The sequence below is a fragment of the Cyprinus carpio genome, chromosome B6 (assembly GCF_018340385.1).
Source record: "Cyprinus carpio isolate SPL01 chromosome B6, ASM1834038v1, whole genome shotgun sequence".
In the NCBI taxonomy this organism is placed as follows: Eukaryota; Metazoa; Chordata; class Actinopteri; order Cypriniformes; family Cyprinidae; genus Cyprinus; species Cyprinus carpio.
The window spans coordinates 21,836,188-21,854,038 of NC_056602.1; the positions used below are offsets into that span (position 1 = coordinate 21,836,188).

At 35.0% G+C, this 17,851-nt stretch overlaps 2 protein-coding genes across 2 annotated transcripts; one reads left to right on the plus strand and one right to left on the minus strand.

Moving 5' to 3' along the window:
* Positions 1-4,490: 4,490 nt before the first annotated feature.
* Positions 4,491-12,721, minus strand: eefsec (eukaryotic elongation factor, selenocysteine-tRNA-specific). The gene is made up of 7 exons (XM_042726265.1): positions 12,156-12,721; positions 9,520-9,727; positions 8,955-9,051; positions 8,373-8,537; positions 7,065-7,694; positions 6,249-6,405; positions 4,491-5,640 (listed from the first exon to the last, which is right to left on the minus strand). Exons 1-7 carry the CDS (start codon positions 12,451-12,453, stop codon positions 5,459-5,461), a joined length of 1,737 nt encoding a protein of 578 aa, XP_042582199.1. The 5' UTR covers positions 12,454-12,721; the 3' UTR covers positions 4,491-5,458.
* Positions 12,722-13,063: 342 nt separating this feature from the next.
* Positions 13,064-17,681, plus strand: ruvbl1 (RuvB-like AAA ATPase 1). The gene is made up of 11 exons (XM_042726266.1): positions 13,064-13,336; positions 13,673-13,759; positions 13,851-13,983; positions 15,211-15,362; positions 15,489-15,578; positions 15,971-16,120; positions 16,195-16,258; positions 16,347-16,545; positions 16,762-16,864; positions 16,962-17,053; positions 17,222-17,681. The coding sequence occupies exons 1-11, from the start codon at positions 13,196-13,198 to the stop codon at positions 17,379-17,381; spliced, it is 1,371 nt and encodes a 456-aa protein (XP_042582200.1). The 5' UTR covers positions 13,064-13,195; the 3' UTR covers positions 17,382-17,681.
* The last annotated feature ends 170 nt before the right edge of the window (positions 17,682-17,851 follow it).

Below are 17,851 nucleotides of genomic sequence, written 5' to 3' on the forward strand. Positions count from 1 at the left end.
TAAAATAGAAAACAGTTATTTAAAATTGTAAATTATTATGATCAAATAAATGCAACCTTGTTTAAAAAAAATACCTCTTTCAAAAATATCTTAATCTTACCAACCCTAAACTTTTGAACGCTAGTGTGTATATAGAGCATATTTTTACTGTATATATATTTGTTAATAACATATGCATAGTATGTTTGTACAGTCTGACCTAACAGATGTAGCTGTTTGCAAACATTCAGTCTGAAAACTGGGACACAACAGAACCCTCCCACATAACAGGCCAACCCGCATTCAACCCCTTTCAGTCTGTCTTTTCTTTTCTTCTCCTAATCTTTCTGTATAGCAGGTAAATTAATTCATCCTCTGTCTCAGAACAATCACTTATTTTAAATGACAAACCAACTGTGAGTGCTCAGTTCCCCTCTCCAGGGACAGTTTGTGTGGTGTGAGGTGGTTTGTGTGAGAGTGTGTATGTGTATTACTGCCATCCTCCTGGAACAGAGTAACAGATCTGCTTACTTCTCTTTCCCTCCTCTCTTTCTCCACCCTTTTATTTTCCCTGTCCTAGTGGTTTTGTCCTAAGAGAAACCTTAGAGGCAGGAAAGTAGGCCGGAGGCAGGAGGGGAGTCTAAATACACTGTTACAAGTTCTCTGGCTAAATAACAGTAAATATACAGACATACTTGTTAAATTAAGAGGTTATGATCAAATAATGGCACATATTGGAGGTCTGAACTCAATACAGAATATCTTATCTTAATGAACTAAACTAAAATTGCAAAGGTTTACATGTCTAATGAAATACATTCTAAACAGAAATTAAGAAATAATATAAAGCTGTGTATTTAAATTTAATTTATAGCAAAATATTCTAGCAAACCTCTATGGAAAGATTGTGCTAGACGATTACAGAAAAAAACTTTTATTTTCTTAAAGAGAAACTCTATAATAAAAAAAAATTAGAAAGTTAAGTTGAAACGTGTAGACAAAGAATCATGGATAGAGCTCTATAAAGAAGGAACAATGGCAAAAATGAGAAGAAGAAAAAAAGCAGGCCGGCTAAAGATTTATGATAAGTTGGCTGACAGACAAATATTAATAAAATATGCAGAAAGAAAGCAAGAAAGAAAGCAAGAAAGAAAGAAAGAAAGAGAGAGAGAGAGAAAGAAAGAAAGAAAGAAAGAAAAAGAAAGAAAGAAAGAAAGAAAAAGAAAGAAAGAAAAATGATACAGATTTATAGAATCAACTGACATTTTTGAGAAAACAAATCACAGACGAGTAAAATCTGGACACACTTTTTGGACAACACAAAGCCGGCTCTTTCAGTGAGCTGCTTTTGTGTTTTTATTGTTGTGATTGAATAAACCCAAAGGCATATGGGTATAATAGGACTACAGTACTGCTACAGTAATCTGAGAGATGTACTGTGTGACAGTTGGGTCATTAGAACCTCAACTGTAAATAGTAAACATATTGAAACCCACACTATACACGTGTGCACACGCTACACTTGGTATATATTATATAGTATATATGTGCAGATCCAGATGATGCATATGCGCAAGAACAATATTTAGGTTTTTTAGTGTACATTAAATGTGAAAAATGTGTAAGGATGGCAAAGGGGTTTAAATAGAGAGGCTGATAGATGTTCTGCTCCATTATTGTAATGCACTGATGTTATCAAACTAATTCAAGCCATTAAACATAACACTTTTCTTTGGACTATGGAACCACCATGGTCAAAAGCCTCTATACATCCATAAACGCTCTCCACACACAATGTTTTATCCTCTTTTTTCCCATCCCACACTTACATTCAGGTAATAGTTTGTTTAGAGACGTTTCTAATTTAATAGCTGTAATCTAATAGCTGGCTGTTTATCGTTCAAAGATAAGATGGAGGGCCTGCTAATTTTATTAGTCTCTTCAGTAAGGGATTTGAGAGGCTTTTACCGCCCTGCTAATTGGTCCAATGAGTCGGACAGTGAATGAGAGTAACCTGAACTGTTCAAAACCAAATGACCTCTGTTACTTCCTTTCTTATGGTCTAGCAATTCATATTGAAGTGTCTGTCACTTGTGTCGACAAATTGATCAGAAAACATAAAATGACAGTTTGATGCACTCCTAAACAATTGCATGCAAACCTCAAAGGGCAAAGGTCACAATCTTTAGCCTTTAACACTTATTGGCGGCACACATCTAAAACAATGGCTTTTGCATCTACCACATTAGATGGACTCATACTCTTATGTATGAGTCCTAAAAAATTATTTTAAGACTCATATGCATCGAATGATCTTGACAAACACATAGAGTGCACAAAATACCTGTGTGACAAAGTTAAATTCTTCAGTAGACAGTGACAATCCTGCTGACCTGGAAGAAAAGTGCAGAACAAAGAAAAGGAAAACAAGAGAAAGGGAGGTGTGGGATAAGGGTTGTATGGACATAAAGGGCCAAACAAAGCAAACATAAAGAATAGGTGAGAGAGAACAAAGGGGTGACAGAGATAAAGTGCATTAAAGAAACGATGGAAAGTGGGATAATGGACTGGAACAAAGCACCCTTTTGAATGAGTGTTACATGACTGTGTTTTTTGTGGATGTGGACCTATACTATAAGAGTGTGTTACTTTATGACTCTGTGAAGACAACATTCTTCAGCACACAGGGAAACATGATATATGTGTGTGCAAGTAAATAAGAAGTTTACAATATCTCAGCCTCAAATCACTTCCATTGCAGGCTTTAATAAGACCTAAATAAAATAAGATGTAATTTAATTCCTGCAAAAGTGTTGAATCAAAAAAAAAGAAAAAAAAAAGTAATGCTCCATATGTTCGAGTATCTTGTGTGAGTGTATGATATTTTAAAAGACTTTAAAATACACTAAACTTTTGATTCACTCAGAGACTTAAGGAAATCTATAAAATGCAGGGACACTAGTTTATGTTAAGCTAAAAACTCAGCTAAGGGAAATTATGTGATTATTAGTACAGAGGTCTCCGTACTCTTAGTGCTGGGTTGCGGCAGGAAGGGCATCCGCCGTAAAACATGTGCCAAATCAGTTGTGCGAATCACTCCGCTGTGGCGACCCCTGATAAGAAGAATATTAAGCTAAAAGAGAGAGAGAGTAGTACAGAGGTCTCTAGCAGTAACCCATTGATTTATAGAAGGATTGATGTTTTTTGCTCAAGTGATTAATTCATTGAGAGCTTAAAACCTCTATGTAGAAAACGACTGATGCATTTTGACAACTGTGTGCCATTACAAATCAAGACTAAGCAGGATGATTGTCAAGGCTTGCATGTCCATGATGCACTTACATCATCAAAAAGTAAAACACTAAATACTGACAAATCCATACATAATTGCCATAACTAGCCAATTAAATTCAAGCAAATAATATATTTATGAATCATGAAATATGAATAATTTATAATAGGGTGAATTCAGGTAAACTAGGACACTTCTGGGATTGAGATGACTGGGAAAATTTTCTTAATCATCCTCCTACTACAATATATAACCTACTGCAGTGTCCACATGGACACGAAAAAGCACGCTTTTGAAGGGACAGAAAATACTCTGTAAGTAGACAATCCATGAGATCAAAGAAAATGATTAAAAACCTATACACACACAAATGCCAACTGCCCGTGCTGATGAAGCCGATAATGTTAAACACCGAGCGTGACTTTACCCCTCTTTGGGCTCACCTCAAGATCAGTGCAGGTCCAGGGTCAGGAAGGAGACATTCTGCAGCTTCTACCTCATGGGAGAGTTTATGTTTTTATTTCCTTTTTTTCTCTATTCCCTTTTTCAGTCCCTCTTCTCCCCTCTCTTTAAATTTTTGAATTTTAAACAGGCACTCTGAAAGACCTTTCTGATGAAGGACCCTGATTAGAGAGGTTAACAGACTCAAGCTGTCATATCAAAGGCTTGAACATGCATGCGCTCACACACAAAATAAAAGACTGAGAGATTCCTATCTGAGTCACTGAAGGGAAAAGGACAGTAAAAGACTGTGTGTGTGTGTGTGTGTGTGTGTTGTGTTTAAAGATCTTGAGTCAATGTCACAAACACTGAGCAGGCCGAACATGGCATGAAAGCGTGTTGTGTTAGACTCACACAGAGTTCTAATGCCTGCAGCATTTAACTGAGTGTTCTGTCTCTTTCCTGCTGCGATTAATCAGAGTAAATTGCTTCATTAATATTAATACACAGTAAAACACACACATACAATGAACTTCTGATCCATACACAGCAGAAATGAGCACTCAATCAATCAGCAGACTGCATCAAGTAATTTTTACGGCATATATCTCTGTTCAAAAGTTGGGGTCAGTAAAAATTTTAATTCAAAATTCAGTCATTTACTCTCTCATGTTGTTTGAGACCTGTATTATTTTCTTTTTTCTGTGCAACACTACACATTTAGAGATTCCTTATGAGGTTAAGTCAAAGCTGAGTAATCAGCGGTTCCATACAAACATATAAAAAAACTTTAATGTCAGTTAGCTCAACACATCTTCCTTTTAGAGTAATGAGATGCTGTAAATTAGTCCATGACAGCACATTTGCTAGTCAAAGAAAGAGTGCGTAAGCGAATGAGTGATAGGCAGTTACCTATGTATGCACTTATTAAAAAAGTCCAGTTAATGGCAATTATAATGAAAAACAAAGGTTTTGTTTTTAACTGTGGTGTCAGGTACAAACAGGGAAGTATAACAACACAGAAGGCATTTAATATTTTAGTACAGGTGCTATTTGTATACTCGCATATTAAGAAAGAATTTGCCTACATATTCCCCCAAGTTGCCACAACGTAACTGGAATAGATATTCAAATCTTTGAAGCAAATCAATGAACAATGATAAGACCTACTGTTGGCCTTATTAAGGTTATTTTTGTTTTGTTTTTTGCACACACACAAAAAACCATACATACACAAACAGTGGAACATACATATGGAAAAAAGGATATTTTTAAACGTAGAGTAACTGACGGTGGGGTGTGTGGAAACACATTTTGCCCATGATTTGCCAACAGAAATATTTGCCTATACTCACAATGTGTTTTGCCCTAAAGCAATGTCCCAACCACTCTAGATATGGCAAACTCAAAGATACAAACACTTTTCTCACTCTTGCAAACAAAATGTAAATCACAAAATACAGTGCACTGCAACTACAGCAGTTAAGCTAATAGAGTTGTTTTACTAGCAGTCATATAGCAGAATTTATTAAGTAAAGGAATGATCTTTTCTTTTTTGTTGTTTTTTATTATTCCCCATTTGAAGGAATAATACAAATGCAAAGTAACAGAATAGAAACTTTGCACACAAGAAAACAAGTACAAGACATTTCTGTTTCATATCCTAGACTTTAGTAGTATTTGTTCAGTGTTGGTTATTTCTGTCCCTTTCCTGTCAGCATTTATTAGGAATGATTGGACTGATGTTCAGGACTGTACCATCTTTTTTTGGGGATCATATATATAGCGTTTGAAGTTCAAATGTATTGTGACTGGCTGAGCATCGGGCTTAGTTTCCTCTGATTTGGAGGATTCATTTTTGGCCCCACCCTTCCCCTTCTTCTTAGAGGAAGAGGATAGAAGCTGCTTGGTTTCTTCTTTCAGCCCCTCTAACAGAAGAGAAATAAAGAACAGGCATTTATGGACAATGCACATACAATGTTACTAGACAGAAAGTATCTCTCATGTTTTGAATGGATACAATTTATCATATGATAATTTGTGTTTTAAACAGAAATTAACTGCTGAATACATCAAAACCTCATGGCAAAAATATTTAAAATCTAGATTGACAGTCTTTTTCTTAATTTGAACTATTATATATTAAAAATTGCTAAAGATGTTTAGTTGTGTGGTTATGATTACATTCATTCTTCTCCATTTCATTGGGCCTGAATAGAGGGGTTTGCTGTAATGTGTGTGTGTGTGTGTGTGTGTGTATTTGTGTGGCTGAGGTCTACCTACACAAGAGAGCCTTGAGGGTCAGGAAAAGGATGTTTTTTTTTTCTTTTGCACGTATATTTAAGATACAGCGTGCATTTTTGGTGTGTGTAACTCTATATGAGAGTAACTTTTATAAGCTGTCTTTGAATGAATTATTGAGTGTACGGATGTATGGAATATGGAAGTCACCTGACAGAAACTTAAAGGAAGGAGGTAAAAAGGGGCCAAGAAAAAGTAAGGGAGAGTAAAAGAGAGTGCATTTGTCTCTGCTTGCCTGGTATTCTGATTTTGATTTTGCCACTTTGGCCGAAGCCACCTTCAATGGATCCCGTTTCTCCTGTTGACAGTGTAACTTTTAAACCCACAAACAGCTGAAGGTTTGTCTCCTTCTTAAACAGGTTTCGACCAATCACAGTGTAGTCATCTGTCACCTGACCAAAGATAAACAAAATTGGGCAAAACTGATTAGTTAAGAGTCACAGTACATGAGGTTTTCAAAAGATACCAATGGGCTTCATTTAAATAAATAATATATATATATAAAATTATGTATATTATGAATATTATAATGCAAATTTAAAAAGTTTGAGGTTGGTAAGATTTTTCTTATATTCATTTTTCTTTATTTAAAATAAATGTCTTATGTTCACCAAAGCTGCATTTATTTGTGAAAAAAATTATATATAATTATATTATATATATATATATATATGTTATTGTAAACATACAAAAATATACACAATATCCTACAAAAAACATAAAAAAATCCAGACTTTTTTGTCACATGATCCTTCTGAAATCATTCTAATATGCTGATTTGGTGCTCAAGAAACTTTTATTATTATCAGTGTTCAAAATAGTTGTGCTGCTTAATATTTTTGTGGAACCCATAAAACAGTTTTTCTGGACTATCCAATTAATAAAAAGTAAAAAAAGAAAAGCATTTATTTGCAATAGAAATCTTTTGTAGCATTATAAATGTCCTCACTGTGACTTCTCATCAATTTAATTCTTGCTGAATGAATATTAATTGAAAAAATATCTTCCTGACCCCAAACTTTTGAATGGAAGTGTAAATATTTGTAGTCACCCGTTCCACTGCTCCTTCTTTCTGCTTGTCTTTGCTGATTTTGAGCCGAGGCAGTGCTGTCTCTGTGTAGTTTTTGTCCTCAAAGCCTTCCAGAAGCTTTCCATGAAAGGCAAGCCTGCATGTGTTACCATGGATATCTGAGTCCAGTCGTGACCCAATCACTAAGCAAAATGGTGGACATGTGACCGGACGTTCAAACTCAAGTAAAGCCCATTGCTGTGGCTCCCCATTCCCACCTTCTGCCTGACATGTCAAATACTCATCCAAGTGGTGAAACTCCCAATCAAATGAGAAAGATTTAGCATTTTGCTCTGGAGAGGTGGGGTTACAGTCTCCATTTTCATTGGCAAGAATCACTTGATTGAAAAATGAAATACGTGCCATAACAGTTTCATGTCCAACAGTGATGTGAAACTTTGCACGGCTGGTAAGTGCTCCGCGATAGTATTCAATCTTTTGGACGGATATAACAGCAGCGTAAAGAGTCTGCAATGAACCTGGTGTGCATACCACACCCCGTTCTAACAGTTTTGGATCAAACTGTGTTACACACACACCGACCCGATCCCCTTGCATAGCACTGGGAACTGGCTTACGAAACATCTGCACAGATTTGACCTTGCGAGTCACCTGAGGAATCAAAAAACATCATGTAAGGAGCTGATCATGTCTGTACACAATGTCACAAAATATTTGTTTAACTGTTATGATGAAACCGATCATTTGGAAACAGTCTTTCTTAATGCAGTTTGCATGTGTATATTCAGTCTTGTTCAAAAGTTTAGGTGTGTGAGATTTTTTACATGTTTTTTAAAGACATCTCTTAGGCTGTATTTATTTAATTAAGAATATGGTAAAACAGTAATATTGGGAAATAATATTACAATGTAAAAATAACTATTTTCTATTATTATATATTTTAAAATGTTATGTATTCCTGTGATGACAAAGCTGAATTTTCAGTCATTACTCCAATCTTCAGTGTCACATGATCCTTCCCGAAATTATTTTGAATATGCTGATTTGGCGCTCAAGACACATTTGTTATTATCAATATTGAAAACAGTTTTGCCACTTAATATTTTTGTGGAAACGGTTATACTATGAATAGTAAGTTCAAAAGAACAGTGTTTATTTGAAATGAAAATCTTTTGTAACATTATAAATGTATTTACTGTCACCTTTGATCAATTCGATGCATTCAGTGCAATGCAAAAGTAAATTTCCTTAAAAAAACAAACCTTACTCACCCTTAGCTTTTGAACAGTAGTGTATATATTGTAATGCTATATAGATATATGTTAGTACCTTTAATGCTGGTATCTCTACATTATCATTGACACTGAGTGACCCTTGTAGGATGGTGCCGGTAATGACTGTTCCCTGACCACGGATGGAGAAGCAGTGATCTACAGCCATCAGAAGAGAACCTGATGGATCTCTACGAGGAAAGAAGGCTTGGGCCTTCAATAACTGAACACAAAGAGAGAAAAAGAGACACCTTTAAAACATGATCCACACCTTTCAAAATGCAGTAATGTCCAAAAATGTTAGACCTACAACCGCCCTTTTGCTTTAATGACAACATTCACTCAAGCTAGTATACAGTCCACAAGTTTATGTGCAAAACCTGATCTATATTATCCGGGATTTAATAATCCTCCATTGTGTGTATTCATGGAAAGAAGGAAATCTTTTGGAATGATCTTTTGTATGGTCAATGTCACAAATTTGCCTAAATTTGATTTAGTGTCCTATATATATTACTTTTTTGACATCATAACTGTTCTTTATTTAGGCATTTTCAAAGTCCTAAAATGTTATGCTCATTCCCATATTTATAAAAATATAAAATTCAAAATTGGTCTCAGACCACAGCCACTAACTCACATCTATGAGTTCAGTTATTCCTTGTGGCTCGTCTGTTTCTGGGGCCTCAGGACCACCTGGCTTTGCTGCCACAGCAATAATAGGGCAGCCTTTAAATCTGACAAGCAAAGAGTCAAGTCAATTTCATTTGTATAGCACAATACACATTGTTTCAAAGCATTTTTATAGAAACTCATGATGGTACTGTTTATAACAACTTATGTGACATAGGTTACATTTTGCGACAGTATAAACAATTAAGCAGTTTATATTTGATACATACGCTCACACTGTAAAACAGATCAGTGAAATTTACTTAAAAAAAACAGCAGTTGTTGCGAGAACTTAAGTTCAAAAAGTTAGCACTTGATATTTTTTCACTGTAAATTATAAGACAACTCCAAAAACTTCACATCCAAAAACATTAAACATAACACAATTGAGATTTTCACCATATACCTCCTGGTTAACCAGTTAATGGGTTTTATCTTTTAGCATTAAAATTACAATAATTTTTACAGTCTGAACACATGACAAAATGTGTAATATGTACAATATACATGTAAATGTGCTTGACAGTGTCTACCTTGTGTTCTCAAGAGTTTTGTGCATCCTCTTGGTCATTTTGTCAATAGCCGCCTGTCTCTTGTCACCAGGCAACAGGTCTGTTTTGTTGAGGATGACGATCATATGAGAGCAGGTGAGCTGACCAATTAAAAGGCACTCTGCTGTTTGTGTCTGCATTCCTTTCACAACGTCAACCACCAACATCATCAGATCAATGATCTGAGCACCTGAATGCAAATATACAGATGAGAGTAAAACATAAAACTTCAAAAATGACAAACATGTCAAAGTACGGTCATCACTGCTAGACAGTATTACAGAAGTCTGAGAATAAGAGAAGTAGGAGACTGGGCTATTGCCTTTCCTTTCCCTCTTTTTCTCTCCCTCTCTCTGGCACTCATTCTTTCCTGAGAGATCCCCTCTGGGGGGAGAGAGGAAGTCAAGCTGGAACCCCGAACAGCCCCTTTCCGCTTTAATCAACCACATGTGCCATAAATGCACACACACACACACCAATGCCACCAACGCAATTACACTAGACATTCCCACTACACTGAGAGTTCTTTGGTTTTTTTTTTTTTTTTTTTTTTCGGTCCTGAAGATTAACAAAAACCCTCTAGACATTGTTTCTCAGCATTTATTTTGTCATACATCCCTTCATGAAAATAAAACCTATGAGACTGTGTATGCAAGAAAACAAGCCACCTGAGCTTTTAGTATAGAGAAATATCAATGCATTGCATGTAGCCTATTGTGCCCATAACTACGTATTAAGTTAACAAATATATGTAAATATACTGTCAAATTAATAAAATATGTTCAGTTTTTCCTATTTCAAAATTTCACATTTATTTAAATGTTACATGCCATTTCTTTGTAATTATTTGTGAAGTTTGCCATTTGTAAGGGAAATATTTTTTCAGTGTTTCGAAGGAAGTGCATTAAATGACAGAATCTGATATGACAACATGTTGACAAAATGCTATTTGTAATGCTTGTTGTAACTGTAAAAGGTGTTCTAATGTTAAATGCATTTTATTTTTATTTTTTTGTACTATTACAAGCAGATACAGTATGTCTTTTAATTTGAGAGCGTTTTAAATCTATAAAGCCTACAGTATCATATTTGAAACTTGAATTTTTAATGTTTCTAAATGATCAGAATTATTAAAGCTTATTATGAACATTCTGTTGTATATTGACATGCTTTTAAAACTCTAATTGATAGTTCATAATATTTTAGTGAATAAAAGGCCTTTAGTATAATTGTAAAAAAAAAAAAACCTTCAGGTCATTGTACACGTCTTTTTACCCTGTGTCTTTTATCTTTAGAAAGAGAATATAAGAATAACTTTTATATTGTTACTAATATTCAATATTTATATTAATATTAACATTTACTGAACTCAAATGTAGGATTACTCAATTATTCATCCATCGTTGTCTAGAAAACATTTTTTTTGAGGAACTAACACATCTTAATTATCATTGTATTGCATTGCATTTTATGTTTTGCCCCCACAATTAAGATTACCAAGTTTTGGATCATAAATCAAAGCATACAATATCATCTTACTAAAGACATACTATTGACAGATATATTTATATGCATTTTAAGTAAGCGATCTATTATAGCCTACTGTAATAAAATATAATTAATTTACATTATATCAGAATTTCATCTTACTTTTTGGCCACATAAATAACAACATCATATTTTTGCTCAGTTTGGGCCTGAATAAAACTGATGTGTTTTTCATCTTTGAGTGTGTGCACCATATGTGACCCTGGACCACAAAACCACTCATTAGTAGCACGGGTATATTTGTAGCAATAGCCAAAAATACATTGTATGGGACAAAATTATAGATTTTTCTTTTATCCCAAAAATCAATATCATGTTCCATGAAAATACTTTGTAAATTTCCTACCATAGATATATCAAAACGTAATTTTTGATTAGTAAAATGCAATGCTAAGGACTTCATCTGGACAACTTTAAAGGCAATTTTCTCAATATTTAGATTTTTTTGCACCCTCAGATTCCAGATACTCAAATAGTTGTATCTCGGCCAAATATTGTCCTATCCTAACAAATGGATGCATCCATACATAAATGGAAAGCTTATTTATTCAGCTTTCAGATGATGTATAAATCTCAATTTCGAAAAATTTACACTTAAGACAGGTTTTGTGGTCCAGGGTTAAATATTCTCCATATTCACCAAATTCATTTTATACTATATGAGACATATAATAGATAACATAAAAACCTGACGTATCAAATATGATACAAATATAAAGCACATCTGCACATCTGTAAGATTTTCTTTTATATTTTGTATAAATACTCAACTCTTTTATCATACGTCAGTCTTCACAGGGTTAATATGACCTCTTCAAATACTACACACACACCACCTACTGATCAAAAGTGGTAATGCTTGACACAGTTTAAAATGCACTGACAGGTTGCTATTCTTGAACTTGTTTATGATAACACTAATAATTGGAATTAAAAGACGTTTCTAGTGCGTAGTGTATTATATGAAATATATATTGAGTCACGCAAGCATGTAAACCATGCAGTTTGCCACCGTGGATTTAATCAAACGTACCAATAATAATAATAAAAAAACTAATTTACCGACTTACCCCCAATAATAGTGCGTATGAGAGAGGCATGTCCCGGGCAGTCCACCAGTGTGAACTGCAGACTGTCGTATTGTCTTTCCCCGCAGGACTCTTTCAGGTGCTCCGGTAACGGCACCGTAAACGCGCTAAAGCCGAGATCCAGCGTGATGCCTCGTTCTTTGGACTGCGGGTTCTTGTCGAAGGCTGCGGTGGATGCGGTGCTGCTCAGCGCACGGGCGAGAGACGTTTTCCCGCTGTCCACATGGCCGAGGACACCGACGTTAAAGTTCAGAGTTTTAGGAGGACTGGGATCTGCCATCACTGGAGCAGCACGACTTTGCGTAACAGAATAAATGCGCAGACTTTGAACTGCTGACTGCAACAACGCTGCTGGTTCAAACCAACGAGCTAAATATTAAACTGCCAGTTAACCAAGTGTCTCTTATTTGGATGGAATTCAGTAATATCCGCTTATTAGTTCTGATATGAGAGATTAAATCACATGCTAAATGTTTCTGCTCTTGCTGTATTCAGCAAACTTTTCTGAAATTTGACAGTTGTTCTTCCTGTGCTGCAACAAAACAATCCCTGATATAACAACGACTCATCTCATGGGTTCCTCTTCACAGCATCTGTTCTAGAAAAGAAACATGCTTCATGTGTCAAATGATTTATTAATAAGTAAAAATATTTAAATTATATACGACACAATTGGAAGTATATTTACACTTCATACGGAAGAAAATATTTGTGGAACCCACAGCGGTCGTCTTTGTCCGGTACAACACTTTAAATGGCACACAAACGGAAAATAGGGGCGTATTCACAATGATCAAACGGACAACACAGACATCCAATGATTAAACAGAGATTCCACAAATTGACCAATCGTTGCAAAGAACGACTAAAAAAACCGTTTCCAGGGCGGTACTTCCTCAAATCGCCTTGGTTACCCACATGGAAACGCGGGTCACTTGTGTTTGATTTCAACGACCGTTTGTGTAACAGGCTTGGGGTCATTTCTTTATTTTTTTAGAGTGTTTAATTAATTAACAAGAAACATGAAGATCGAAGAGGTAAAAAGCACAACAAAGACGCAGCGCATCGCTTCTCACAGCCATGTAAAGGGTCTCGGGCTGGACGAGGCCGGTAATGCTAAACAGTCCGCGTCAGGACTAGTGGGGCAGGAGACAGCAAGAGAGGTAGAGAGCCAGTTCATGTTTTGCCAGTGTGTTAATAAATGCAGAATGATTACAGCGAATATTACTGGAACATTGGTATTTAACTAATCATTTATGAAGAACGAATACAAAATATCTAATAAAAGATATGTGTCAGGATTCACCAAAAGTAAGTTATATTACTGTGTTTATCACAGATCCTGGTTTTGGATACTATTACTATTTTTGTAGTTTAGCCACTTTATATTATTATAGTATTCGTTTATAAAGAACACATCGTGTTGCTGAAAAAAACATGTTGCATATAAAGAAAATGGTAAATATACACATTTCCTATATTCTTACCTTTTTTGTTAGGCTTGTGGCATCATCATAGAGCTGATTCGTTCCAAAAAGATGGCTGGCAGAGCCATTTTACTGGCCGGACCACCTGGAACAGGCAAGGTAAGGACTGACAAGCTTTATTGTATCAGTCATTGTAAATAGTTTCAGAGATGTCCTTGTGGTTTGATAATTTTATTTCTGTACCCTGCAGACTGCTCTGGCATTAGCCATGGCTCAGGAATTGGGAAATAAAGTGCCATTCTGTCCTATGGTGGGCAGTGAAGTGTATTCAACAGAAATCAAGAAGACTGAGGTGCTGATGGAGAACTTCAGAAGAGCAATCGGTGAGCACTCACGCAAAGAACCAATGTCTGTTCACCATAACCTGTAAAAATGCTATACAATTGTGAACGTTTATTAATTTTTTTTAAGAGATATGTTTAGTAATTAAGGTAAAAATGTGATTGGAAGCCGTGAAAAACATGTTCAAATACATTTGGACTTGTCCTTCTAGTAATTAGTAAATAATTCCCCATGCACACACACACTGTAGCCTGATATTAGAACACCAATATGACTCAAACAACGTCGACAGAGTGATCAAGTGAGATATGCATGCATGCACACATTATTACTCTCTTCTGCTCATCAAGCCTGCATTTATTTGATTAAAAATACAGAAAAAACAGTAATATTGTGAAATATTATTACAACTTAAAATAATAGTTTTCTATTTGAATATACTTTAAAAAAAAATAATTTATTCCTGTGATGCAAAGCTGAATTTTCAGCATCATTACTCCAGCCTTCAGTGTCACATGTAACATCCAGTCTATCACATGATCATTTAGAAATCATTCTAATATTCTGATTTATTATGAGTGTTGGAAACAGTTCTGCTGTCTAATATATTTGATGAATAAAAGGTTAAAAAGAACTGCATTTATTAAAAAAAAAAAAAAAATCTAATAATATATATTCTAATAATATATTTTCTTTACTATAACTTTTTATCAATTTAACACATCCTTGCTGAATAAAAGTATTGATTTTATTTAAAAAAAAGAAAGAAAAAAAATTACTGACCCCAAATTACTGACCAGTAGTGTATATTGTTATTACAAAATATTTATTTTTTCTTTTTAAATTTTTTTTTTTTTACTTTTTATTCATCAAAGTATCCTAAAAAAGTATCACATGTTCTGAAAAAATATTAAGCAGCAGAACTGTTTCCAACTTTGATAATGAATCATCATATTAGAATGATTTCTAAAGGATGATGTGATAATGATCCTAAAAATTCAGCTTTGCATCACAGAAATAAATGATAATTTAAAGTATAATAAATTTAAAAACAGTTATTTTAAATTGTAATAATGTATCACAATATTAAAAAATTTTTTTTTCTGTATTTTTGATCAAATAAATGCAGGCTTGATGAGCAGAAGAAACTTCTTTCAAAAACATTAAAAATAGTAATGTTTCCAAACTTTTGACCTGTACTGTATATCTTAGCAGTTATGGTTTCTGTACATTCTCGTACCTAAAATTCTTATGTTTTGATTGTGCAGGTCTGCGTATCAAGGAAACTAAAGAGGTGTATGAGGGAGAGGTCACTGAACTGACTCCTTGTGAGACGGAGAACCCAATGGGAGGGTACGGCAAAACTATCAGTCATGTCATTATCGGTTTGAAGACAGCAAAAGGCACCAAACAGTTGAAGGTAAGGAAGTGAAAGCACTTTTTCACTTGCATACTTATATTTCAAAGATAAGGAGCTGGATGGAAGCTGATTTAGTGTCTGTTTGAAGTTAAAAGTTTTATCATAGCATGTGTTATGCTCCTGCAGCTGGATCCCAGTATCTATGAAAGTCTGCAGAAGGAGAGAGTGGAGGTCGGTGATGTTATCTACATCGAAGCGAACAGTGGGGCAGTCAAGGTAAGGACGGATTTGCTTAACCATTCTCTCTCCTGCATATATCTGCTGTTGGCGTGTTGAAGTAATCTTTTGTCAGTGCAGGTGGGCAGGTATTCTGGCAGTGGTATAAAGGACAAGATTGTCTTTCATATTTTTGACAGAAATTAATACTTTTTATTAAGCAAGAATGTATTAATTTGATCAAAAGTGACAGTAAAGACATTTATTATGTTACAAAATATATTAATATTACAAAAATTATTTAACAAATCCTATTATTTTGAACTTTATATTTTTGGATATAAAAAAAACTATGGAGAAAAAAAAACAAAAAAACATTTAACAGTACCAAAATCTCTCAAGGCTTTTATCAAGTTCATTCATAATCTGTCTTTCTGTTTTATGGTCTGCAGAGGCAGGGGCGATGTGACACATTTGCAACAGAGTTTGATTTGGAGGCGGAAGAGTACGTGCCTCTACCGAAAGGCGATGTACACAAAAAGAAGGAGATTATTCAGGATGTTACACTTCATGACCTGGATATTGCTAATGCAAGACCTCAGGTACTGTATGTGCACACATGCATTTCAAGTGGATCTCCATAATGCTAATCATATGAGCATACTGTGCTTTCCAGGGAGGCCAGGACATACTTTCTATGATGGGTCAACTGATGAAACCCAAAAAGACAGAAATCACAGGTAACGTAGTTTATATACTGATAACCATAACAGGATTTTTAATGAAGCCATGTTTAACTGTATCTTTTTATGTGTATTCTGTATGCAGATAAATTGCGAGGGGAGATCAATAAGGTGGTGAACAAGTACATTGATCAGGGTGTGGCAGAGCTGGTTCCTGGTGTTCTGTTCATTGATGAAGTTCACATGCTGGATATTGAGTGTTTTACCTACCTGCACCGAGCACTGGAGAGCTCCATCGCTCCCATCGTAGTGTTTGCATCCAATAGAGGAAACTGCCTCATCAGGTGAGTTTTTGATACAGTGGGATACAGTTTTTGTTCATTGTTAGTTCATCATATCCAGTTTATTAACTCATGTTTGTAAATATGAGCATATCTGATTCTATTTGAATGATCCTAACCATTATTGCTATCAATTTGAAGTTTGCTGTGACCAGCTGTTAGAGTGATCCAGTGATCTGGTTGGTTGTACACAGTTTACAGTTATGGATGATGTTTTAGGGGGACCGAAGACATCAGCTCTCCTCACGGTATTCCACTGGATCTGCTGGATAGAGTCATGATTATCAGAACTATGCTGTACACTCCTCAAGAAATGAAACAGGTGTGCATAAACTTTTGGATCAAAACAGGTTGCTTTTTACATTCTGAAAGATGAAGTAGACATTACATGCTGTTGTTTAATTTACACGTTGCTATAGATCATAAAGATCCGAGCTCAGACTGAAGGAATCAACATCAGCGAGGTGGCTTTATCTCATCTTGGCGAGATCGGTACCAAGACTACACTCAGGTAACACCGATTACTACATTTTAAAAAACATATCCTATTGATTTAGATTTGTCATAATCATTTCTGTCTTTCTAATGGCATTTTCAGTTATTCATTATCATGAATTTATAATTTCTGCGATTTGGTCATGTTATTTTGGCTAATGTGTGTGTGTTTGTGTGAATGCAGGTATGCAGTGCAGCTGCTGACCCCTGCTAGTCTGCTGGCACGAGTTCAGGGGAGGGAAGTGGTCGAAAAGGAACAAGTAGAAGAAATTAATGAACTCTTCTATGATGCAAAGTCCTCTGCAAAAATCCTGCAAGATCAGCACACCAAATTTATGAAATAACACCAGCTCTCTCTCACATTTTTTGTACGGCCTGCTTTAGTTTGCTTTACTGGTTTAGTTCACATTTGTCATGGCATAATGAATGAATGAATAAATGACCTAATATGTAATTTTGTCAGTCGGTTTGTAGTTTAGTCAGAAGAACAGGAAAGAAAACATTCTCTCCATAATTAACATGCTTAGACAACCTAATTTTTTTAGTTTCATCCCACACTTTTGTTATTCTTCTGTAGGATAAGTTTTCATTGTACTGTCTGCTGTTCAGTTTTGTTTTGAAAATAAATATTTTTTTGATAGTAATGTGAAATATTAATGGGACCTTTTTATGACATTTCATTTTCACACAAAAACAAATTTCAAGTTTCATTGAATTTTCTTTTCATTTTAAAAATAAACCAAAAAAATTACGCATGTATTTATTTATTTTCCAAAAAGGAGCTCAAAGTTGTTTGAACTGAAATGTGTTTACA